Source organism: Macaca mulatta, chromosome 7 (assembly GCF_049350105.2).
Source record: "Macaca mulatta isolate MMU2019108-1 chromosome 7, T2T-MMU8v2.0, whole genome shotgun sequence".
Classification (NCBI taxonomy): domain Eukaryota; kingdom Metazoa; phylum Chordata; class Mammalia; order Primates; family Cercopithecidae; genus Macaca; species Macaca mulatta.
The window spans coordinates 148,296,342-148,322,924 of record NC_133412.1 but is presented as its reverse complement, the minus strand read 5'-3'; the positions used below and the strand labels follow the sequence as shown (position 1 = coordinate 148,322,924).

Here is a 26,583-nt window from a genome sequence, read left to right as displayed (position 1 = left end):
GTTTAACTTCCCAGCTCCCTCTTACTAGGTCTGTCACATTAAGCAGGTAACTTAGGTGACTCTGTTTCTGTAAAATGGGAATGTTAGGATAATACATAATACACAGGATAATACATAATAATGTGGGATAATACGTGAAAAACCTTTAGCATAGTACCCAGAACATAACACTCAATAAATGTTAGCTGTTATGTCTGTGATGTAGACCATATTCTCACAACTTTTTATAGAGTTCAAAAACAAGCTTGGAGATGAGAAGTTGCCCAAGGTCACATAACTGATGGAACACCTATTGTTCACCATATTGCTGTTTTCCTACTTGACGGTAGGGAGCATGTTATTGCAGATCTCCTGTTCCCAAACAGTGTGTGGCACCGAATGCTCAATGTTTCATGAGATCATATGGTCAAAGATCTGGAAAAATCTGAATAAACTGAACCTGGAAAAAGAGACGGGGGAGAAGGAAAGTGTCAGGAAAGTTGACTTAAAATATTTTTGGAGTTGTGTAGAAGAGGGAGGGACTTAGGATGGCTCTGGGAGAAAGAACTGGAACCAGGGACTGAGATGACAGGAGGCGGACATTTAGGCTGTCTATATTACTTTTTTTTTTTTTTTTTTGAGACAAAGTCTTGCTCTGTCATCCAGGCTGGAGTGTAGTGGCGCGATCTCGGGTCGCTACAACCTCCTCCTTCCATTCAATTGATTCTCCAGCCTCAGCCTCTCAAGTAGCTGGGATTACAGGTGCCTGCCACCACGCCTGGATAATTTTTGTATTTTTATAGAGACGCGGTTTCACCAGTTGGCCAGGCTGGTCTCAAACGCCTGACCTCAGGTGATCCGCCCACCTCGGCCTCCTAACATGCTGAGATTACAGGCGTAAGCCACCTTGTCCGGCCATATTATCTTTACTATACTATCTTTCTAAAAAAGAATGCTGTCCAACGTTGAAAGGTGAAAGAAGGTGTACACTGGGAATGCTTCCCCAATCACCCTCTTGTCACAGACCTGAGGTCAAGATGAGACTGGACGACCTCTGAACCTCGAAGTTGTATGGGGACCGGACCAGGGAGGCAGAGGAGGGTAAAGAGACCCGAGAGGCCGTACTGTCAGTGATGCCCTTGTTCCCGTGGGAGCCCTTCGGTTCCACGCAGTTCCCACCACGCGCCCGCCAATCCCAGCCCGAAGCCTCACTTAGCAGGCCTTCCCCGAAAGCGGGAAGCCTTGGCCGCTAGACTAGCCAAGCTGTCAAACAAAGGCGGGGGAAACTCAGCCGGGCCGGAAACACAGAGAACTGCTTCCGGGTCAGGGGGCAGGAGCCACCATGGAGCTTCGCGGGGTTGCTGGGCTGACGGATCCGCGGGCCGGCATCTGAAGCGAGCGGGACGCAGCGCGGCTAGCGCCTCCGGCCATACGCAGGCCGGTCCCGAAGGCCCGCGGTCGCCGCCATGTCGGTGCTGGGCGAGTACGAACGACACTGCGATTCCATCAACTCGGACTTTGGGAGCGAGTCCGGGGGTTGCGGGGACTCGAGTCCGGGGCCTAGCGCTAGTCAGGGGCCGCGAGCCGGCGGCGGCGCGGCGGAGCAGGAGGAGCTGCACTACATCCCTATCCGCGTCCTGGGCCGCGGCGCCTTCGGGGAAGCCACGCTGTACCGCCGCACCGAGGTAGCGGCCCTCGGCACCTGCCGTCCTGTCTGGCGCTGTCGGGTCGCCCCGAGTCCTTTCTTCCCGGCCCCGCTTTCTCAGCGTCGTGAGCTTAGTGCTTTAGGCGCCCACAGGATATATGTGTCAGGGTCTTCACCGCTCTTCCCACTCATCGGCACTAGAAATTGGCAAGATCATTGGTTTGACTAACTAGTCATTTTTGATTGGCCTAAGTCACCTAACCGTCTCTGAGCTTTAGCATCCCCATCTGTAAAATGGGCTTACTGATAATACCTTGAAATCATCCTTTTTTTTTTTAAGATTATCTTGAGAATGAAACGAAGGCGCTTGTTCTGTAAATTAAAGTGGTATACGAATGTGAGGTATTGCCAAAACTTCCTTCCCCTCATGCTGTATATATAGTTTTCCAAGGTCGGGGTGAGGAGGACGGGCATAGCTTCAAAATCCCCACACCGGTGGCACCTCCGTAGTTTGTGTCATTATCTTTAAGATCAGCTGTGATCACTCAGTTGGAAGCTTTTCTTGAAGCTCATTGGGAAGATCTTTGTGTGTTGGTTCTTTATCAGTGTTTATCCTACAGGGTTTATGCATGGGAAGTACTCTGTTGGTATATTCTAAGCCATTAGTTCTTAATTTGGGGGGCACAAGGACCCCTTTGAGAACCTAACATAAGCAAAGTAATCTTACCCCCTCCATCAACACATTTGCACATAGGCACATCCTTTGGAGAGATCCATGGATCACGGAATCCCAAGTTAAGAATATATACTAGTGTAAAACCCTGCAGTGATGATTCTACTTCCAAAAACTAACGATATACTGGTTTTGATCATAAAATCTTACTTTAGGGTAAACATTTAATGAGAACTTGCTGGGGTTGCCGAAAGTGATCCATCCATCTGCAGTTCTGGTGTGTGTTCCAAGCCAGCATACTTTTAAGGCTGAAAGATGGAGAAGGAGAGAAGTGGTTGCAAGAAAATATTTTTAAGTGTTCTTTTTTATCCTGAAGCCACGTTAATGTATGATGTTAGAGTTATTCTTAGTAGTCTGTTTTCTTTTTTGCACTCAAATGAGAAAGAGGAGATAAGGATTGTTATTTCTATATTTTAGTTAGAGAAACTAAGACAGTATACTTAAGTCACTTGCTCACTTAAGTTATAAGTAAATCTTGGACTAGAACTAAAGTCTCACATCTTGCCCATTGCCTTTTTATTATTATCCTGTTGAACTTGATTACTGGATTTGTTTTGAGTTAAATTTGATTACACTTCTCAAAAATTGCATAGCGTTATCCATATCACCAAATATTTATTAGGTCTGTGAATTTACAGAAGTTCAGAAGCACTCTTCCTCTAGAAGCTTATATTTCAATAGGAAAAGTTGGCCATTGTTAGTAAACACATAGCATTAAGTTGTATATGTAGAGATATGAAAAGAATGGACAAATATTTCAGTGTATGGGGTCTAAAAATTAAAGGCATGGTTACAGTAAAAGGTTCATCAGAGTCTTTTCAAAAACATTGTAAAGGCTTGGCAGAGGCATTCAAAAGGATGGGGAGGGTTACATTGGTGGAGATGCTCCTGGGCTAGGAAGCAGTGTCAGCAAAAAATGAGGCCAGGCACAGTGGCTCATACCTGTAATCCCAACACCTGGGAGGCCAAGGTGGTCAGGTCGCTTGAGGCCAGGAGTTCTAGACCAGCCTGGGCAACACAGTGATACTCCATCTCTTAAAAAAAAAAAAAAAAAAAAAAAAAAATTTAGCTGAGTGTGGCAGTGCAATGCCTGTAGTCCTAACTACTGGGGAAGCTGAGGTAGGAGGATTGCTTCAGCCCAGGAGTTCAGAGCAGAAATGAGCTATGACTGCACTCTATCTCAAAAAAAAAAAAAGATGGTAGACATCAGGAGCTACAGGTAAGTTTTCAGGAATGGAAGAAAATGTGATACATAAAAGTGTGAGAGATTATAGAGTTGCAAAAGGGGGCATGACTTATCCAGAAAGGGTAAGTCTAAATTTATAAAACTAGGGAAGTCTAAATTTATAAAACTAGAGGCAAGTTTAGTATTTTCATTTTAGAAGCTGTGACCAACTATAGATAATTGCTCCCCAGTTCTCTACCTCTCAAGTATTGCCCTGCCATAATCACCATCATGATTAGCAGTCTGTCATAGTATCCTCAATAGAATCTTTTTGAGACCTATGCCCAGCCCATATTTTTACCTGGAACTGACATCATGCAAATTGAGTGTGACGACGACGTCGTAATGCTTTACTTCCCCTGTCCTGTGATAAATTATAATGCTAAATTGTACACATAACCTTTGAAGTCTGTTAAAAGGAAAAAATAAGAGGAGTCAGTCTCTGCTCCTCTTAGGTAGTTTTGCTTCTAGGCTTACAAATCTAGGTGTGGATTCATTTGCTGCCAGGCAAGAGGAAAAGCACGATACCTCTGTTACTGTGTTTAGGATGACTCACTGGTTGTGTGGAAGGAAGTTGATTTGACCCGGCTGTCTGAGAAGGAACGTCGTGATGCCTTGAATGAGATTGTTATTCTGGCACTGCTGCAGCATGACAACATTATTGCCTACTACAATCACTTCATGGACAATACCACCCTGCTGATTGAGCTGGAATATTGTAATGGTAAGATAGAGTTCAGTGGGACCTTCTCCAGCAAGACTTTCATAGACTCATAGTTACCTTGAGGAGAAGAATATAAGAAGAGACATATACAGTGATAAAAACTTTAAATGAATGTCTCGAGTTTAAGAGAAACTTTTCAGGCCTTGGAGAATTTTGAAGTGGTTAACGAAATAAGGAGAGGGATTTTCCCCTGCATATCCAAATTTTCTCTTGTGATTATAGTTCCATTTTCAAACTATCTTTTCTTCGGTTGGATTTTACATTTATTTTTCAAGTTTTTTTTTTTTTCATGAAATGACATTAGTTAACCAGAATGTGGCTTGGCAGTGCTTGATACAGTATTTAATAATATCTTGTAGGTGATATTTATTTATATTTTCAGCTAAAGCTATCCTATTGAAAAGCAGTCCAAAGATCATAACTGAGTGAAAGTGGTATATGGTAAAGCATGGCGCTATTTATCTGATCCCTGATTTCTTCAGATCATTTTGCTTGTAAGATAGCAGTATAGCCTAGTTGTTAAAGAAAATAGACTCTAAACCCAAGTTTGTCTACTTTCTAGCTCTATAACCGTGGCAAGAAACTTAACTTCTCTGTGCCTCAGTTTCCTCACTTTATTTATTTATTTTTTTGAGACAAAGTTTTACTCTTGTTGCCCAGGCTGGAGTGCAATGGTGCCATCTTTGCTCACCACAACCTTCGCCTCCTGGGTTCAAACGATTCTCCTGCTTCAGCCTCCTGAGTAGCTGGGATTACAGGCATGTGCCACCACGCCCAGCTAATTTTTGTAGTTTTAGTAGAGACAGGGTTTTGCCATGTTGGCCAGGCTCGTCTCTAACTCCTGACCTCAGGTGATCTGCCCACCTCTGCCTCCCAAAGTGCTGGGATTACAGGCTTAAGCCACCGCACCCAGCAGTTTCCTCATTTTAAAATGAGTTTGTTGGCCAGGGACAGTGGTGCACGCCTGTAATTCCAGCACTTTGGGAAACCAAGACAGGCAGATCACTTGAGCATAGGAATTCGAGGAAGGCCTAGGCAACATAGTAAAACACTGTTGCTACCAAAAATGCAAAAAATTAGCTGGGTGTGGTGGTGTGCACCTGTAGTCACAGCTACTTGGGAGGCTGAGGAGGGAGGATGGCTTGAGATAGGGAGGCAGTAGTTGCAGTGAGCTCAGACCACTGCACTCCAGCCTGGGCGATGGAGCCAGACCCTGTCTCAAAAAAAAAAAAAAAAGGCTGGGCATGGTGGCTCACGCCTGTAATCCCAATGCTTTGGGAGACTGAGTTGGGCGGATCACGAGGTCAGAAGATCAAGACCATCCTGGCCAACATGGTGAAACTCTGTCTCTACTAAAAATAACAAAAATTAGCTGCACATGGTGGCGCATGCCTATAATCCCAGCTACTGGGGAGGCTGAGGCAGGAGAATCGCTTGAACCAGTGAGTTGGAGGTTGCAGTGAGTGGAGATCACGCCACTGCAGCCTGGTGACAGAGCGAAACTCCATCTCAAAAAAGAAAAGTTTATTGATAACAGTACCTACTTTCTAGGATTGTTATATTACATGCATAGTATTTGGTAGGTAGAAAGTGTTTGCTACGTACTGTACTAGCTGTTAATCATCTTATTGCACAAGAGAACCTCCAAAGCCCTTTTCTGAACTGCATGCTAAAGAGGTTCCAGCATGTTCGTCCCTTATAACTTTCTTGTGTAAACTCTTGTATATTATGATCATTGGTGATCAGTGCCATATACAAGATTCTGTTAAAAATTTTGAAAGTAGGAGAAGCCCTAGGACATTAACTTCTTTTGTGATTAGGAAGAACTAGAACAAATGATACATTTGTTGAAACTGAGTTACTAAGTTGCAGGGGAAAAGAAGTAAAAACTTACCCAGGGCTAAAGTGTAAGTTATAGTTGCAGGTGGGATGTAAGATGAACCATGATTACTTGCGGTCTGTATTACTAGATAAAGGAAAGAGAGAAGTAAATTCACACTTATTCCACAGGAAGGAATTAGTAAAGAGAGTAATGATAGGAAACAGTCTAGGGGTAGACCCTAAATTTTGGGAAATTTTTTGGTGTGAAGTAGAAAATTTGTAAATATATACCCTATAAATACAAAACATTGTATCACAGGTGTAATCCAATTTTTTTCTTTTTTTCCTGAGATAGACTCTCACTGTCACCCAGCCTGGAGTGCAGTGGTGCAATCTCAGCTCACTGCAACCTCCGCCTGCCAGGCTCAGGCGATCCTCCCACCTCAGCCTCCTGATTAGTTGGGACCACAGGCACGTGCCCCCACACCTGGCTAATTTTTTGTATTTTTGGTAGAGATAGGGTTTTGCTGTGTTGCCCAGGCTGGTCTTGAATTCCCAAACCCAAACGATTTGCCCACCTCAGCCTCCCAAAGTTCTGGGATTATAGGCGTGAGCCACTGTGCCCAGCCTAATCCAAATGTTATAGTAGTCACAACTGGGAGAGTTGTTACAAAAATATTACAGAGTTCTTAAAGGAGAGTTCTAGAAAAGAAATCTGATTTTGAATATACTTGTTGGGAACAACAAGAATGGTCTTTACTCACATCTTTTCTTAAAATGTCTTTTTTTTTATTAAGACTCTTGTGTTAGGGAGATCTTTGAAGAATATTTCTGATGCAGTCCTTGAGAGATGGGAAGAGTTTTGTGCCCATGTGAAAAGTCAAAAGAAGTAGTTGCCTATGGAGAGAAAGCAGAATCCTTCATTTGCTTGTGTCACCTAAAAAACCCTGTAACAGGAGCCAAGCTTTGATCTGTATTAAGCAATTCAAACCTGTGTCTTGTTTAATTGCAGGAGGGAACCTGTATGACAAAATCCTTCGTCAGAAGGACAAGTTGTTTGAGGAAGAGGTAATTCATATTTCTATGGAAGGAAGTTAGAATTGTAGTGTTGTAATTCTTGCATTCTAGTTCTGTATTTACTCTTCCAATAATGAAGAGTGTTTTTTTCCTTTTGTTCAGACTCCTTCCAGGCTCTGATATTCATGAGAAAGGAAACCTCTAACAAGGAAGCTGTCTATAGCTGCTTCCTAAACGTTTTACCTCCACATCATGATTCTCTGTGGGCTTTCTTTCCTGGTTCTATTACTGCATACTGGTATGCCCAGTTTTCTATAACTTTGCATTCTTCCTGAGTTTTTCCACATGTCTGCTTTACCATACTATATATTATAATGACATTGGAACGATTTTATGAGGAACCTGTTTTTTGTGTTTTTTTACCCCTTCACTTTTCTTTGCCTACTCAACCTGCAAGGAAGAGATGTCATGTTGAATCATAACTTCTGGTTGCAGCTTTCTTTGTTTTGTTTGTTTGTGTATGTGTGTGTATTTACTTAAATGGAGCTTTTTGTTTCTAATCCAAATATTTATTTTTTCTCTGCAGATGGTGGTGTGGTACCTATTTCAGATTGTTTCAGCAGTGAGCTGTATCCATAAAGCTGGAATCCTTCATAGGTAAAAAGTAAAAAAATTTATGGATGGATTCTTCTCTACCAATTCAGCCCCTACCCTGGATACCCCCCAACACCACTTTTATTTTCTTGATTAAGCAGCCAAGAGTTTTTCCATTTATATCATTAGGAAAGGAAAATAATGAGGAATGTTATTTTCACTCCCTGAAGTTAAACCATGTTTATGATCTAGGAAGAATCTCCTCAGTAGCCAAGTACTACTTAGTCATTTTACAGACAAAAATTTTAGAATTCAGTTTGTTAATTCATCAGTAAAGCCTAGAAAGCACTATGAGAAGTAGTATTTGGTAAGATTCACAGCAGTAATAATTGGCAATTCTTTTTAATTCTATAATTAAGCGCTTTTAATTTAAATAAAAACCTCTTCACTTTGTACAGTTAATTGTACAAATTTACCAGATCTTTAAAAACAAGCACATTTCCATTCATTTCTAGCTATAGAAGAGAACCATTTCAGTAACATTTTCACATCATTATACCCTTCTTAAGTGAGTCATCGACTAGTGCCAGAGATTAATTATAATACACTAAGATTTCTTTTTTTATTGGTTTGTTCATTCAGTTAACATATATTTCTGGATAGCTATTGAATGGCTTCTGTTGCATGTTGTTATTTTCTTTTAAAAGTAACAAAGTATATTGTTCTGGTTTATTCACATCTTTCAATAAGGAAGCCATAGTGAACCAGGCACAATTCATTTTGTTTTACATATGGTCAATTAATCTTTAGAAAAATAGCCTGTGATTTTATTTAGATGACTAAATGGCCTAATCATATCGTTGTGGGGACGTGTAGGCCTCTTCTCTTGCCTTAACAGATTATTTGAAACTTTGACACCAACCAAGTTAGTTAAAGTTGCCTTGATATCATTTAATTCAAGGCATAAGTGATAGTTGAAGAGCTGTGGTATCTTATGGGAATTATGGTTACCTAGAGCACCATTTTCCTCATCTGACCCTCTCAACTTTTCCTCATAGCTTCAGTAGTATGGGAGATATTTCTATGCTGTGAAGCCCTAGAGGATGAAGTTAATTCTCTGCCTTCACTCCTTTAAAGTCCCCACTTCAGTGTTAAACACCATGTGAAAGTGACGACCACTGTGGGATGTTTAGGACAGAATATGAGCAATGGTAACACTCTTTTTTTATTTTATTTTAGTTTTTGAGACAGGGTCTCACCCTGTTGCCCAGGCTAGAATGTAGTGGTGCAGTCATGACTCACTGCAGCCTCAGCCTCCTGGGCTTAACTGATTCTCAGGTGCTTTAGCCTCCCAAGAAGCTAGGACTACAAGTGTTTGCTACCACGCCTGACTAATTCATTTTTTGTAGAGATGGGGTCATACTATGTTGCCCAGGCTGGTCTAGAACCCCTGGCCTCAAGCAGTCCTCCTGCCTTGCCCTCCCAAAGTGCCGAGATTACAGATGTGAGCCACTGCACCCGGCCCACACTCATTTTTATTCTGTAATAATCCTGGGCAAGACGGGGGATGAAATAAAACAATTATCTGTGTGAACTTAATTTGCAGCATCTTTTTTTTTCAGAGATATAAAGACATTAAATATTTTTCTGACCAAGGCAAACCTGATAAAACTTGGAGATTATGGCCTAGCAAAGAAACTTAATTCTGAGTATTCCATGGCTGAGACGGTATGTGTTGCCCTTGTCTTAATTTTTATTTTCTTTTCTAGTACTGGGAAATATAACTATACTCCCTAAATCTTGCATACTTTTCTCAATATTCTTTCAAGTTTTCCATACTTTTAATGAATGTCTTCAGAAGTCTTTTTCCTGGGCCCACTAGCAGGCATTTAAGTCATTGCCCACGTTACGCCTCTGACCTCATAACCTTTTTCCAATACTGATTAGGGGCTTAATCTAAAAGCAACAAAATGCTTTACTGTTTTGTCCAGGTTAGGGTCTTTAGTAGATTTCACTTTATCTCTTATTTAATGTTTGAGCTCAAGGTGTTAGACATCTCTTTTTGTTTTTCCTTTGAATGCTTCTGGTTCAAAGAGAACCCCTATATTACAAGTGAAGGCTGATGCTCAGAGAACAATCTACTCTTTAATATTATACACAGTCTGAACTGCACAGGGTTCCCCTCTCACGTGATTTTGAGAAAGATCATTGGTAAAGAGCAGACATAAGTTGATCTTTGGGACAGTAATCTTATCCTTTTAGGAATTATAAAACCCAGTTATTATTCTAGTTTCACAATGTTGTATCCTTAAAAGAACTTGAAAACTGATTTTGGCCAATAATTTTTTTTTTTTTTTTTTTTTTTAAATAATGTCAAGATTTGTCTGCAAGCAATTTAGATGTTTAGGGTTTGGAGTCTCTGCTTCAGGGACTCAGATGTTTCTATGATGGAGGCCAAGTGAGCTTCTGAAGAAGCAATCATGTCTTTATATGGATTTTTCTCATCAAGAACAATCTGATAAAACCAAGACTTGACTCTTTTTAGCTAGTTAAATGCAAAGAAGGAATGATATGAAAATTTATAAAAGCCATGTAAGCCATCTGAAATTTGCTTTGCTTTGCTGATTAAAGCTGACTATGAGTTTTATTAGAGCTGCTAGGGCCTTCATTATATCTCATCTTGGGAGAGGCATGACTTCTTAGGACATTTTTATTTCCAAGTTTATTTTTGAAGTCAGAAAATCTTTTTCAAATTCAAAAGAAATTCACTAGTTGTGTTAGCGTAACAGATGCCAAATTGGGCCATTTTAAAAGTTTCATTACGTGTATTTTAGTTAGAACATCTAATTCCATCATTCAGTTACCATCTCCCCACTGCCAGTGTTTGGGTTTTTTTCCCAAACACTTAGTGAACTTAGTAAGTATGTCTTTAAGTATGTGTAAAGTCTTCAGCAGGCCTTGAACGCCTGAAGCCTCTGTGATCTAGGAATCACACAGCTATTGAGCCCCTCAAGTTACCACAGTTCCTTTATCATGGAGATTGTCCCTTTATAATTGACCCAAGAGATTTGATATGAATAAGATTTCTTTCCATAGTGGCATCATCTCATAAAAACCATTTTGGAATCTGCTGATGAATGTTTTATGGTTGTTATCACTAGTTCCTGGGAAATTTAATTAAGCTGTTGAAATGTTAACATAGTTACCTCAGAAAAGAAGTTATTCTTTGATTGTTTCTTTGTTGCTCAGCTTGTGGGAACCCCATATTACATGTCTCCAGAGCTCTGTCAAGGAGTAAAGTACAATTTCAAGTCTGATATCTGGGCAGTAGGCTGTGTCATTTTTGAACTCCTTACCTTGAAGAGGACGTTTGATGCTACAGTAAGTTGGCATATTATCCCTATATTGCATTTAGCAGGTTGCAAATGGTACAGCCTGACTAAGCAGATCAACTCTATTCCCAGGCTTCTGATTTCTGGCAAAAATAACCTGTATTCAGGTACAAGATTAGTAATCTATTATTAAAATGCTATCGACCCAGCCAGGCGCAGTGGCTCATGCCTGTAATCCCAGCATTTTGGGAGGCCGAGGTGGGTGGATCACTTGAGGTCACCCTGGCCAACATGGTGAAACCCCATCTCCATTAAAAATACAAAACTTAGCTGGGTGTGGTGGCGTGCCCCTGTAATCCCAGCTACTCGAGAGGCTGAGGCACAAAAATTGCTTGAACCCAGGAGGTGGAGGTTGCAGCGAGCCAAGATTGCACCACTGTACTCCAGCCTGGGCAACAGAGCAAGACCCTGTCTCAAAAAAAATTTAAATTAAATTTAAAAGTTCATCTCTTAGGCTGGGTGCGGTGGCTCAAGCCTGTAATCCCAGCACTTTGGGAGGCCGAGACGGGCGGATCATGAGGTCAGGAGATCGAGACCACCCTGGCTAACACAGTGAAACCCCATCTCTACTAAAAATACAAAAACTTAGCCGGGCGAGGTGGCAGGCACCTGTAGTCCCAGCTACTCGGGAGCTGAGGCAGGAGAATGGCGTAAACCTGGGAGGCGGAGCTTGCAGTGAGCTGAGATCCGGCCACTGCACTCCAGCCTGGGTGACAGAGCGAGACTCCGTCTCAAAAAAAAAAAAAAGTTCATCTCTTAAAAGCAAAAAATGGAACATGATGGTTCACTTTTTCAAGCAGTAGGAATTGGAACATTATTAACAGCAGCCAGATGATCATGCAACTACTGCATCACTTTCTTGGAAACGTGTAAAAGGATGCAAATCTAGTGAACAGAATGGAAGGGAGCAAAAGACAATTGTTTTATCTGGGTCTCACTCTGTTGCCCAGGCCTGGAGTGCAGTGTCGTGATCATAGCTCACTGCAGTCTCAAATTCCTGTGCTCCAGCAGTCATCCCGCCTCAGTTCCTGAGTAGTTTGAACTACAGGCATGCCTCACCACACCTGGCTATTTTTTGTAGAGATGGGTTCTCACTATGTTACCCAGGCTGGTTTCAAAATCCTGGCCTCAAGTGATCCTCCTGCCTCAGCCTATGCTAGGATTACAGGTGTGAGCCCCCATGCCCAGCATATTTAGGCCTTTTCCTAAATTGTTACTTTTTTATGCCTTTATTCTATCTTTGTAAACACTTCTGACATAGCACCAGTATCACTTTATTGTACTTAACTTTTTTTATATAGCTGTGGTTTTGCCAGGTAATCTAAAACCCTTCCAAATGTTTGCTTTATTTTCTACAATACCTAACACATTGTGGGTGTTAAAAATATTCATTAACTAGAGAAAAAAAAAGTTTATCTGTTAAAAAATAAAAATTGTCATTGCTTTATAGACAATGAATCCCTTTAAGTCTTTTTTTCTTTTTTTAAGTAAATTAAAGTACAACCTTATATAAAGCAGTGCTTCTCAAACTTTAATACACATACAAAGTCATCTTGTTGAAATGCAGATTTTTTGGGGGGGCAGGGTTGATATTCTGTGTTTCTAACAAGCTCCCAGGTGATGCTGATGCTGCTGGTCCATGGAGCACACTGAGGGGCTAAAGTGGATTCACATCCAGTTGCCTCTACCAACCAGGTGTGAGAATTTAGGCAAATCACTTCATCTCTTTGATCCTCTGTTTCATTATCTATAACATGGTAACAATATATATTCCCCATACAGAGATTCTCTCATAATGTATATGAAAAACACAAATGTAAGGTAATGTAAATTCATTGCCCTTTCATAAGACCTATTCATTTTTCTAAATCCTGAGGGTTGTTCTAGTATATCATCTAATTCCCCTAAATAGTATGGTGGAAGAAAAATGACTTGGAGTCAGAGGCTGGGCATGTTGGCTCATGCCTGTAATCCCATCACTTTGGGAGGCTGAGGCGGGCGGATCACCTGAGGTCAGGAGTTCGAGACCAGCCTGGCCAACGTGGTGAAACCCCATCTCTACTAAAAAATACAAAACTTAGCCAGGCATGGTGGTGCATGCCTGTAATCCCAGCTACTCAGGAGGCTGAGACACAAGAATCACTTGAACCCAGGAGACAGAGGTTGTAGTGAGTGGAGATCGTACCACTGCACTCCAGCCTGGGTGACAGAGTGAGACTCTGTCTCAAGAAATATGTGTGTATATATATGTTGTGTGTATATGTACGTGTGTGTGTATATATGTGTGTGTATATATGACTTGGAGTCAGGCTTTGATTGGAGTTATAGCTTCATTTTTACTATCTGTGATTTTAGTCAGTTACTTTACATCTCTGAGCCCCATTTTTCTCATATATACATTGATAATGATAATAATTTCCTTGAATGGCGTTAGTGAGGCTAAAAAATACCATATATGTAATGTGCCTGTCTAGTTTGTAGTAGTCTCTCAATAATGGTATTACTATAATATTGTTAATATTATCATCTTAATATTATTCACTGCCTTGTCTGTTGCAGCAGGGTATTGCCTGTACAGCCACAACTAGGATATATAAATTAGAAGGCAAGTTAGTTGGCAAGGGAACTACATGAAGCCAAGAAGCATGGCTAGTCTTGCTTTCCTTTTTCTTGGGATTCAGTTGAAAGGTCAGATTATCATATACTCTGAGTATTATATTGTTGGCCACATAGTTATAGATTGTATAGCCAGTTGGCTTCATTCTGTCTGATAGTATCAGCGCATCCCTAACCATTTCTTGTTGATGCATACTAGTAGTTATAACAAGAAGTCAGACCTATTGCCAATTATTTAAATAATGGTCATAGACACCTGAGAGCCCCTACCAGTAGAGTATAGCATCATCTTCATATAACCAGGAACAATGCAGTCATCATTTTCTCATAGAACCCACTCAACCTGTGTGTGAAGATCGTGCAAGGAATTCGGGCCATGGAAGTTGACTCTAGCCAGTACTCTTTGGAATTGATCCAAATGGTTCATTCGTGCCTTGACCAGGTAGGTGTGACTTAAATATTCATTTCAGTTTCGTATTTCCCCTTCCAGCCTCAGTGTTTGGTGTATGGCATAACTATAAACCATACAAAACCACATCCAGTTCCCCAGGGTAGAGTGTATTTGTGGCTATACACAGAATAGGTATTGGTAATTCATTATAGTTGTGTGCTTCAGTGAACAAATTCTTCCTTTATTCTGTTTTGTAAGTATTAGTTTGTGAAATGAATTTCCCATCTAAATTGTGCTCCATTTTTATGACCAAGAGTAATTTCTGAATATATATTTCATAAAACTGCAATGAAAGATAATTTACCACTTTTAATACAGAATGTCTGTATTTCTCATATCTCATAGTTCCCTTGCTATGTAGTTCTAGTATTACTCAAAGTATGTTTCATGAAACACTGGAGTCAAAATCACCAGGGAATGGGAGAGTTTTGTAAGTAAAAAGAAGATTCCTGGGCCCCACCCCAGACGAACTCAGTCAGAATCTCTGTGGATAAAGCCCAGAAATCTTTATTTGTAACAAACCCCTCAGGTGATTCTTCTATTCTGTATATATTGAGGTTTGAGAGCCACTGCCCTAATTGAACAAGTGAGGAAGGTGCATTATAAACATTCTCCTTCATGTACAAGTGTTGATGATAATGAGGTGAGAAACATAAAACATGGAGTATCACATAAGAAATGATTTTTAAAACAAAGGGATAATGCAGTGGTCTTTGACTAATTATCTTTAGATCCCATGTTGCCCATTTCCTTTAAGTGAAAACTAACCCTATTTTTACTTTTTAGGATCCTGAGCAGAGACCTACTGCAGATGAACTTCTAGATCGCCCTCTTCTCAGGAAACGCAGGAGGTAAATTATGAAGAAGTCACTCCATTGTCTTTTCTGAGATAGATGACTTTTAGAGGCTTGATCCAAGTACTACAAGAAAGAGTAGTGTTTCCGGACTTGGTTGCAATAGTGCTATTTTCTACCAACATCCCTGCTTTTATTGCTTAGGGATAGCTTCTGACTTTTGCCTCCTTCGCCTGTGCTATTTTGTTCTAAATGTGTACTGATGAGACCCAAGAGCCCTTCACACCTCCATCCATTGGTTTTAAATCTAGAGTTGAGGCATTAGAGTGCAGTAAGGAAGAGGGGTGTCTGGACTCAGACATCCTTATGTTTATGTCTGAATTTTGTCATCTTTGTCAAGTTATTTAACATTCTTATTTCTTAGCTTTCTTCTCTATAAAGTAAGATGAGGTCAGGATTAAAGAAGATAATGCATAAAAAGTGGTCAGTCCAGGGTCTGGAATAGGGTGCTTACCAATTGTAGTGTGAATTGGACTGGGCCTCTGGTTTTTTTATTTTTTGTTTGTTTTCTGAGACAGAGTCTCACTGTGCCATCCAGGCTAGAGTGCAGTGGCACAGTCCTAGCTCACTGCAGCCTTGAACTCCTGCTGCAAGTGATTCTCACACCTCAGCCTCCCAAGTAGCTAGGACTACAGGTGTGCACTGGCCAATTTTTCTATTTTTATAGAGACCGGGTCTCGCTGTGTTGCCCAGGGTGGTCTCAAAGCTGTTGCCTGGCCTCAAGCAATCCTCCTGCTTCAGCCTCCCAAAGTGTTGGGATTACAGGCATGAGCCACTATACCCGTCCTGGGCCTTTGTTTTTCACTGCATTTGTTTAGGTGGTAGGTTGGAGTTGGAGGAATCCTCTTCAGGTACATTTTGCCCATATTTGAAGTCGAGTTTTATTGACTCCTCAGAGGTTATTTCCTGAGATTTATTCTGTCAGATATCTTTAGAGATAGGAAGAACATCCTTTATCCCTCAGTTCCTCTAGGAGGCTTCACACCTTAATTTAAAACGTTTATCTTCCTTAAATGTTTGAGTCTGTATTTCATCCTATTACACTATTTTTGCCTTGCTACCCTTCTTCCTCCACTACCAGTTCTTTGTTTTTATACCTTCCAAATATTCACATACAATGCTCGTTTCAAGTCTTGCCCTTGGATACATTCTATACATCCCTAATTCCATATTTGCTGTTTCATCCGTACTGTTATTCTACTATGCCATTTAATTAATCTTTTCTGGTTCTTCTCCAGCCAGTGTTTTAGTGCCTGAAATTATGTACTGTACTCCAGATATGGCACCATGAACTTCCATTTATGTTTTGTGCATGTGCAGGCAGTATCACCCTTTTGATCTGGTTAAGCATATTTAAAATTTTTATCTGGCTTATTTCACAGCAGTATAATGATTTATTTTATTTTACTTTTTTTTTTTAATTTGCCTTTTGAGAGTCTCACTCTGTTGCCCAGGCTGGAGTGCAGTGGTGCAATATCAGCTCACTGCAACCTCTGTCTCCCAGGTTCAAGCAATTCTCCTGCCTCAGCCTCTCGAGGAGCTGGGACCACAGGCAGGCGCCACCATGCCTGGCTAATTTTTGTATTTTTAGTAGAGACAAGGTTTTACTATGTTGACCAGTCTGGTCCGAACTCCTGACCTCAGGTGATCTGCCTGCATCGGCCTCCCCAACTGCTGGGATTACAGGCATGAGCCACCAAGCCCGGCATAATCACTGTTTTAAGTCACTATTTTAATCTTTTACTTCTTGAGTGTAGGCATGAAATTTTTACTGAGATAATTATAGATTTACCTGCAATACTTTGGAACTTTGTACTTTGATGGAAAACATAAGACAGAGTTTTCCAGACAGAGAATATAGCATAAGCAGAAACATAGACACAGGAAGTTGTGGAAAATATTCAGGAAACACAAAATTCTATTTGGCTAGATTAGTGGTTCTAGACCTGGGACTTTTGATGCAAAATATCAGGAGCTTTCAAAAAGTACTGATGCCTGAGCACTACTCCAGGAGCTCAGCTATAATTGATTTAGTTAGGATGACAGCCCTGGGCTAGAACATGGGGTGCAAACAAAAGGAAGGAAGTCTGGAAAAACAGGTAGGAAATCTTGCATGCCAGGCCAAGAAGATTGTGGTTAATTCAAGAGGTAGTGCAAAAGATAGAGTGGGTATCACATCCACTGTCGAGAGATAGTGGATGTTTGCGAGAGGGCAGTTCATGTGATGAGAGGCATATCTAAGGAAGAGTTATTTAGCAATATTAGCATCTGCGTTAAATTAGTATAGTAAAATGATTAAGACTGTAGTAAGTGAGGCTGATTAGGAGGTATTATCACAGTACAGGTGGGAAGTAGAGCTGCCCAGAACTAAGGTGGTGAGACTGGAAAGGAAGAGGTGAGTACAAAAAGTACTATATAGGTAGAATCTGTAGAACCTGAATATTAAAGGGAAAGAGATGAATCAGAGATGACTGAGGTTTTAAGCCCAGTTGACTGGGAGAACTGGGGAAGGCTGTTGCAGCTAGTTACAGAAATAGAGGAGTCGGAAAGAAAAGCTCATTTGGGGAAAAGCTAACAAGCTCATATTTGGAGATCCTGAGTTTGGGAGTCAGTGGGCAGACTAGATGAAGGTGTCCATCAGATACTAAACACGTACATCAGAGGTTCTCAAGGCTCTCTGTTCCACCCTGGACCACTTCTCAGAGGTAGAAAGCAAATGGCCCCAAACTGCTGGCCTTTGGGTATTTAATGAATTATCTAATGAAAGGACTATATAATTGTTTTGAGTTGTATCGAGGTACTTTGCTAAAAGTATTGTGATGTTGTAGGATGCATACAGTTTATAAGAGGATTAAATCTGTGAAATGTATTAAACAGACACCTCTGCAATATAAAATCCTATTATTTCACTCATGTATCTTGGCTTTTCTTTTGGTAGAGAGATGGAGGAAAAAGTCACTCTGCTTAATGCACCTACAAAGAGACCAAGGTAATGTTCAAGAGACTCTTAAAAACTTATATATCCTAAATTACAACCGGGGGGGGGGTCTTTCTTGAGCATAGGCATTATTTGATTTCAGGAGCCAGCATCTGCTTAAATTTCAGACAGTCATTTCTAAGAAGAAAGCTATAATTTCACCCTTACACTAAAGTGGCCATCATTACCATGATGAATGTGGAAAAGTGTAGGTGTTATGGGTCAGACTGGAATCTGATCTGGCCAAGCTGTGATGAAGCCCTGAGGCAGGAATTTCAAAGTCTGCTGTGATAGAGCACATTGAAATAAGTTGTCGAGAAAGAACATACTTTCTCATACCATAATTGGCAGTTCTTCTCAGGGAACAGACTGGAAGCATTTTTCTTTGATATTGTTTTTAATGTTAAATGTGCCTTTGTTCTGGGGGTTGTTGGCAGGTCAAGCACTGTGACTGAAGCACCCATTGCTGTAGTAACATCACGAACCAGTGAAGTCTATGTTTGGGGTGGTGGAAAATCCACCCCCCAAAAACTGGATGTTATCAAGAGCGGCTGTAGTGCCCGGCAGGTGTGTGCAGGGAATACCCACTTTGCTGTGGTCACAGTGGAGAAGGAACTGTACACTTGGGTGGTAAGTGAACGCTAAGCATTTTGGAACAGTGCTGTAAGCCTAATAGTGTACTGGGCCCATGATGTTTAAGCATTTTATTAGCTGAACCTATACTAAGGGAGTGGCAACCTGGGGTGATGGAATGGAAGCTATTATAAGAGCAGGAATTTTGTCTGTTTAGTTCACTGATGTACGCCCAGGGGTGGTACATATTAGGTCACCTATAAATGGTTTTTGAATGAATGAATTAGAGAGGGAGAGAAAATGGAAAGACTCAGGAAACTGGGCTTTCCCATTTACAGCTGGATGATTTCAGACAAGTCACTCAATTACTCTGTTATATTACCATGAGGTTCAGAGCAACTATTATCTGTGAAATAGCTTTGTAAACAAAGGAAGCACTATACCATGTCAGGAAACCCCTGAAGCCCACAGCAGTGATTGGAGATGGCTAGGTATATTTTGTGTAGAATTTCTTTGTTGCCCTCTAGATTCTCCCCTCTCACCTTCTTTAACAAATTGTGTTTGCTATCTGTTTCCTTATCTCTCACTCTCTCCTCATTCACCTACAGTGCAGCTTCCATCTCTGCCACTCAACTGAAACTAGTCTTGAAAAATGACCCATAAATTGCTAAAATAAAACAGATGGTTTTTAGTCCTTACTTAGCTTGACTCTGGGTAGCATTTGACATAGTTGACCACTCCCTCCTTGAAGCTTTGTCTTCACTTGCCTTCTGTGATAGCGTGTTCTCTTGGCTTTCCGCCTGTCTCTTGCTATGCCTTCTCAGGCTCATTTCAGGCTGTTGGAGAGAAATTGGTATCTTAAACATTTATTGGCCGGGAGCAGTGGCTCACACCTGAAGTCCCAGCACTTTGGGAGGCCAAGGCGAGTGGATTGTTTGAAGCCAGTAGTTTGAGACCAGCCTGGCAAACATGACAAAACCCCATCTCTACTAAAAATACAAAAGTTAGCTGAGAATACAAAAGTGGCGTATGCCTGTGATTCCAGCTACTTAGGAGGCTGAGGCACGAGAATCACTTGAGCCTGGGAGGTGCAGATGGCAGTGAACCACTGGAGAGCGCACCACTGCACTCCAGCCTGGGTGACAGAGCAAGAGCTTGTTTGAAAAAAAATATATACATATATATGTATATGTATTATGAGGACTTGTAGTTTACTCATTTAATAGAATTATTTTTCTCTATAAAACTGTAGAAAAGGCCAGATGTGGTGGCTCACGCCTGTAATCCCAACACTTTGGGAGGCTGAGGCAGGTGGATCACCTCAGGTCAGGAGTTTGAGACCAGCCTGGCCAACACGGCAAAACCCCATCTCTACTAAATATACAAAACATTAGCTGGGCGTGGTGGCAGGTGCCTGTAATCCCTGCTACTTGGGAGGCTAAGGCAGGAGAATCGCTTGAACCCTGGAGACAGAGCTTGCAGTGAGCTGAGATCGAGCCACTGCACTCTAGCCTGGGTGACAAGAGCGAAACTCCGTCTCAAAAAAAAAAAAAAAAAGTTGAAAAGTCATCAAGGACTAGTCTCATTGCTGTATAGCAGCCTCTTTGATGTAGCCAGATTCTTTATAACTCTTCCATGTTTCAGGGAAACTGTGACCAAAATTTATGAAACTTCTAGTACAGATTTTCAAGAAGCTACATTCCTGTAGAAAGCAACCAAATTAGACTATATTATAAAGAATTTTTTTCACCATCACCTGTAATTAAATATATTGTTTACCTTAGACTTGAAGGACAAAGATTAGATTAATGGATATTAATCTGGATACTTTTTAAGTTTTCTTTACCTGTTGGCAGGGTCTTTATACTACTTGCTGTTAAAATATTTAATCCCTTTGCCCATTTGTTTCTAATTTCTAAACTTCTAGCTCTTTTTTTCTACTGTTTTTCTTCATATGAAGTTACATTAAAGATCAGCTTTTGGCATGAAAAATTAAAACTTCATAAGAGCTCTCAGCCGGGCATGGTGGTTCATGTCTACAATCCCAGCACTTTGGGAAGCCGAGGCAGGAGGATCACTTGAGCCCAGGAGTTCAAGGCCAGCTTGGGCAACATAACGAGAACCCATCTCTTTAAAATTTTAAGTTTAATAAAATGTAATTTAAAAAAAAGTCATAAGACCTTTTTATTTCACAGAACATGCAAGGAGGCACTAAACTCCATGGTCAGCTGGGCCATGGAGACAAAGCCTCCTATCGACAGCCAAAGCATGTGGAAAAGTTGCAAGGCAAAGCTATCCATCAGGTTTCATGTGGTGATGATTTCACTGTCTGTGTGACTGGTAAGCCATCAGCAGAAAGTGTCTTAAGTGCATTTAATGTGGGAGTATTTTGCTTAATGCTGTGCAATCTTAATTGGGATTTTAAAACAAAAGACAGTCTACAAAGAACCAGAGGACCTTGAGCAAATATACTCATTAATAATAACATGCCAAATTTGCTATAGTATTAGGTGGTGGTGAGCAAGGAGAAGACAGAGAAGAGGTGGGATCAGGAGAAAATGTGTGTCCCGGTTGGCAGGAAAAATAATCTTACCACCTCATCAGGCTATGGATAACACAAAATTAGGATCAAGACCTAAGTTTAGTTTTAGTCTTGTCATTACTTACTTTATGGTTCCTTGGAACTCTTTTTTTTTTAATCTATATAACAAAGATGGCCCTATTAAAATTTTAAGTCCTTTTAACGTGATAATGCTACCACTTTTTAAATTGTTTTATATAGTAATGGTAGTAGTACACATGACTCTCTGACATAGAACTCTAGACTTGCACAGTCTGTCCTTTTAATTTCTTGGATATAATCATTTCATGTGAGATCATTTTCTGGGGTAGTCCTCATTCCAGCCCTGCCCAATTTTCTGATTAGATAGAATAAGTCAGTCCTTTGATGGATTCTGTTTTCCTTTCTTTTGCAGATGAGGGTCAGCTCTATGCCTTTGGATCAGATTATTATGGCTGCATGGGGGTGGACAAAGTTGCTGGCCCTGAAGTGCTAGAACCCATGCAGCTGAACTTCTTCCTCAGCAATCCAGTGGAGCAGGTCTCCTGTGGAGATAATCATGTGGTGGTTCTGACACGAAACAAGGAAGTCTATTCTTGGGGCTGTGGCGAATATGGTAGGGGTAGCCTTGTCTCTGTCCACTTCTTCGCAGGTATACAACCTGACTTCAAAGTTGTATGCATCTAAACACATCATGCATCCCCTAAATGAGAAGTGTTGATTCCATAAATCTTTTAATTTTTTATTTTTTTTCCTCAAGACAGAGTTTCTCTCTGTCACCCAGGCTGGAGTGCAATGGCACGATCTGGGCTCACTGCAACCACCACCTCCCGAGTTCAAGCGATTCTCCTGCCTCAGCCTCCTGAGTAACTGGGATTACAGGCGCACACCATCACACCTAGCTAATTTTTTGTACTTTTAGTAGAGACAGGGTTTCGCCATGTTGGCCAGGCTGGTCTCGAACTCCTGACCTCGTGATCTGCCCGCCTCAGCCTCCCAAAGTGCTGGGATTACAGGCATGAGCCACCATGCCTGGCAAAAGAGAATCTTACAGAACCTCTTCACTGGGAAGGAAGCCCTCATTATAATGATTTTCATTCTTACGTGTGTTTCAGGACGACTGGGTTTGGATTCAGAAGAGGATTATTATACACCACAAAAGGTAAAATCAGAAGCAGCTTCTTTCTAAAACCTATCTAAGTCGCACAGACTCCAATAATATGTCCTCTTTCCTTGGCTCTGCTGTATCAAGGTGTTTATTTCTGAAATGTTTCCTGTGTGGGAGACCGACAATCTAGGATTCCTGATTTAGCACCCTGTGGTCTTGTCATCTGACCAAATCATAGAAAATTGAGAAAGTGGATACAACGACTGTGGACATTGTGAAGTCACATCTTACTCAGGGATGAAAGCTAAAATCAGCGTGTACAGCAGAAAAGTCACATATAGCTACAAATACACTGGAAAATTCAAGAAGATACAGTAAAGCAATATACTGTCTCTTAACCCAACACAGTCATTTTCCTTTCCTATTTCTACAGTTGACCACCAGATGAAATATTAATAGTTGTTTTTGTTTAGCGGTCATGTTGCATGAAACTTACTATCTAATTACTCTCAGCCTTGCCAGAGCTGACCCTGTGAGAGGCTCACAGAGGCTGATACCAGCTGAGGGGAAAGCGCAGTCACATCTCTCCCACCTACCCTAGGGCACAGGCTTACCCATTGGAGGGTTGGCTAAATCAGCTATACCATTTATTGTTTACCAGTGTTTTGGCTTTTTTTTTTTTTCCTTGGGAACTTTTAGACAAATCAGTTTTTATTTACATTTTAAAAATTAAATTATTCTGCGTTTCTAAGGACCATCCTCAATGGGATTCCCAGCTGTTCCTTTTCTCCTGGAAAGGCTGTGGCAGAAACTGAGGGTTGAGGTTTCAGGTTTTACACACATCCATTGTGGACCCACACACGCATCACCCCACCATTCTCCAGTCCTGTCTAGTTAGCTGTAAAAATATATGAGCATTTGGAAATCCTAGATATTACCTCAGTATTCTGTCACCTCTCCTATAAAATGACCAGATTGGGACCTCTAGGGCTGTTTAATTTCTGTAACTGTCAAGCAGCCTTCCATCTCAAGACAAAATCAGCAATGAATTGAAGCTTCTTTCTCAACTTTTTGACAAGTCACCCTAAGTAGGACTATTACTAAAACAAACTGAGAGGGGCTGTCTTGTTTGGTTGACCTGGAACTGTCACCTTTTCCTTGATATTGTAAAACTTTAGCTCTTCATTGACCGTAGTAGCCTTGGCTGGGCACAATGGCTCATGCCTGTAATCCCAGCACTTGGGGAGGCCGAGGCGGGCAAATCACTTGAGGTCAGTAGTTTGAAACCAGCCTGGCCAATGTGGTGAAACCCTGTCTCTATTAAAAACACAAAAATTAGCCAAGCATGGTGGCACATGCCTGTAGTCCCAGCTACTCAAGAGGCTGAGGCAGGAGAATAGCTTTGAACCTGGGAGGCAGAGGTTGCAGTGTGCCAAGATCATACCACTGTACTCCAGCCTGGGCGACAGAGCAAGACTCCACCTCAAAAAAAAAACAAGAAAATAAAATAGTAGTTTCAGCTGGGCGTGATGGCTCATGCCTGTAATCCCAGCACTTTGGGAGGCCAAGATAGGTAGATCACCTGAGGTCAGGAGTTCGAGACCAGCCTGGCCAACATGGTGAAACTCCATCTCCAATAAAAATACAAAAATTAGCCGGGCATGGTGGTGTGCACCTGTAATCTCAGCTACTCCGGAGGCTGAGACAGGAGAATCGCTTGAACCTGGGAGACAGAGATTGCAGTGAGCCAAGATCGCGCCTCTTCACTCCAGTCTGGGCAAAAGAGGGAAACTCTGTCTCAAAAAAAAGAAAAGAAAAAATAGCCTCTAAGACACTGGGCAAATCTGAAAAGAATAGAGCGGTCCTCACATTTCTGTAATCATTCTGCTAAATGCAGCATGTCTCTTTTGAAAGAATTTAAGAGCTTTTTTTCTAATACGAATTATATATTTGGGATTTCTTTTTCTGATTTTTTTCTTGCAGGTGGATGTTCCCAAGGCCTTGATTATTGTTGCAGTTCAATGTGGCTGTGATGGGACATTTCTGTTGACCCAGTCAGGCAAAGTGCTGGCTTGTGGACTCAATGAGTTCAATAAGCTGGGTCTGAATCAGTGCATGTCAGGAATTATCAACCATGAAGTGAGTGTCCTGATTGGTGTTCTAACCACATCATCGGAATTTCTCTAGGTTGGAATTTCTTTGAGATGCTATTATTAGTTAGTGACCATGGAATTTGACTTAAGAATAAAGTTATGGTCTCATAGGCATTGTGTGCAGCAAAAGAAGCCAGCCACAAAGAGTACATGCTATATAGCTCTATCTGTGTAAAATTTAAGAACAGGCAAAATTAACTTATACTGACAGAAATCAAATTAACTTATACTGGCTACTTATGGAAGGAGGGGTATTAACAGAAGAGGTGGAAGGGATCCTAGGGTGATGGGAATGGTCTATATCTTGATCTGTAATGGTTTTACAAGTATATGTATATAGAAAAATGTGTCAAGCTGTGTGATATTTTGCAGTATGTTATACTTCAATAAATAAATTGATTACAAAGAATAAAATTATGAAATTCAGCTTTTACCTTATTGAAATAGGAACAAGCAAATTAATGTTATGAAAAAAAAAGACATTTCCATGCATCACCTTCCTGGAGTTTTTTTGATTGATTGATTGATTGATTGGAGTTTTTTAGATTTATTTCTCCCAAATCACTGATCCTGTTTAGGCATATTGATGTAATTACCATTCTGTCTTCAAAAATGTTAGTAAATTGGCCAGTGATATTGTCTTAGTTTCCTTTTTGTGTTAATATGATGAGTTTTGTCATTTTCCAAAGAATAAAATTAAGAGACAGAAGTTTTCTGACTCAATGGAAAAGGTAAGAATTAATTTTTAAGCAATCTCTAAAGTAGTGATTTTCAATTAGGAGAGTACAAATTCAGGGCAAGGCTGGAGAGAGTGTCTTTGTAGTTTGAAAAGAAATATTCAGTTGTTGGGCGCGGTGGCTCACATCTGTAATCCTGGCACTTTGGGAGGCTGAGGCGGGCGGATCATGAGGTCAGGAGATCAAGACCATCCTGGCTAATACAGTGAAGCCCCGTCTCTACTAAAAATACAAAAACAAAACAGCCGGGTGTGGCGGCAGGCGCCTGTAGTCCCAGCTACTCAGGAAGCTGAGGCAGGAGAATGGCGTGAACCTTGGAGGCAGAGCTTGCAGTGAGCCGAGACCGTGCCACTGCACTCCAGCCTGGGCGACGAAGCAAGACTCCGTCTCAAAACAAAACAAAACAAACAAAAATAAAGAAATAGTCAGAATTACTATTACTTGATTTATGTTTTCATTATAGCAGTGGATTTGTTGTGAAATTTTAAACTTCAATGAGAGGATTCTTTTTTAATACTAATTCAAAGAGAACATGAGTTTTAATTAAGTTGAGAAACACTACCCTATAGATGAAATTAGATCACAGTAAACTGATTCCTTTATGGGCTGGAGACAGTCTCAGGACTTTAATTCTTTGCCCTGCCCTTGTTAGATAATGCAGAGTGTATAACCAAGGTAAGTGTCAATGATTCTCTCCTTATGTAAATACCTTCTGGGATAGAAAGTTCATGTTTTATAAACCCTAAGTCAGAATCTAAAACTTTGGTTGTCAGAAAGTTCTGCCTCACGTGCTGTATTCTCTGATTACATATTGAGCTTATTTCTTCTTCTTTTCTGTTGGAGATGGAAAACTACCTGGCACCCTCTTCTTAGTAATATAACTCACTTGAAAGGCCTTTTGGTCACCAGGACTTTTTTCCATTCTCAACCTGATTTTCCCTCGATTTTCTTACCTCATGTATCTGCTTTGTGTTTTATTTTGGTTCAGGCATACCATGAAGTTCCCTACACAACGTCCTTTACCTTGGCCAAACAGTTGTCCTTTTATAAGATCCGTACCATTGCCCCAGGCAAGACTCACACAGCTGCTATTGATGGTAAGTTGATTTACAACTGTATCACATGCCTTAGTAACTCAGCCTCTTTTATTCAATCAAGTATTAGGTTTTCTTCATTTGTACATCATCCTGATTTCCCCTGAACATCTAGTATTATCTCATTAATGTATTCAGGTACATATTTTTCTTGATAATTATTATAAATGCATAATAAATACATCCTTTTATGAGACCACCGCACCTATGATTCCAGACATCTGTTGTCTCTGATTAGCACCTTTTATAAGTATTCTAAGGTAATACTCATTTTTCTCACTAAAAGTACAATACTGGAGAGAGAATACAATATCGAGTCGCTGACTGGAT

At 40.9% G+C, this 26,583-nt stretch overlaps 1 protein-coding gene across 4 annotated transcripts in view; it reads left to right on the top strand.

Moving 5' to 3' along the window:
* Window positions 1-1,298: 1,298 nt before the first annotated feature.
* NEK9 (NIMA related kinase 9) overlaps window positions 1,299-26,583 on the top strand; it is a 44,605-nt gene continuing 19,320 nt past the window's right edge. For 2 of the 4 annotated variants that reach the window (XM_015144126.3, XM_015144125.3), the window contains exons 1-15: window positions 1,308-1,664; window positions 4,129-4,306; window positions 7,140-7,195; window positions 7,731-7,801; window positions 9,361-9,466; window positions 10,988-11,119; window positions 14,078-14,188; window positions 14,984-15,048; window positions 17,990-18,040; window positions 18,466-18,658; window positions 20,797-20,941; window positions 21,577-21,813; window positions 22,277-22,323; window positions 24,253-24,408; window positions 26,148-26,256. In XM_015144126.3, the coding sequence (XP_014999612.1) occupies window positions 1,446-1,664; window positions 4,129-4,306; window positions 7,140-7,195; window positions 7,731-7,801; window positions 9,361-9,466; window positions 10,988-11,119; window positions 14,078-14,188; window positions 14,984-15,048; window positions 17,990-18,040; window positions 18,466-18,658; window positions 20,797-20,941; window positions 21,577-21,813; window positions 22,277-22,323; window positions 24,253-24,408; window positions 26,148-26,256 (1,876 nt within the window). In that variant the 5' untranslated portion in view covers window positions 1,308-1,445. 4 annotated transcript variants of the gene reach the window in all.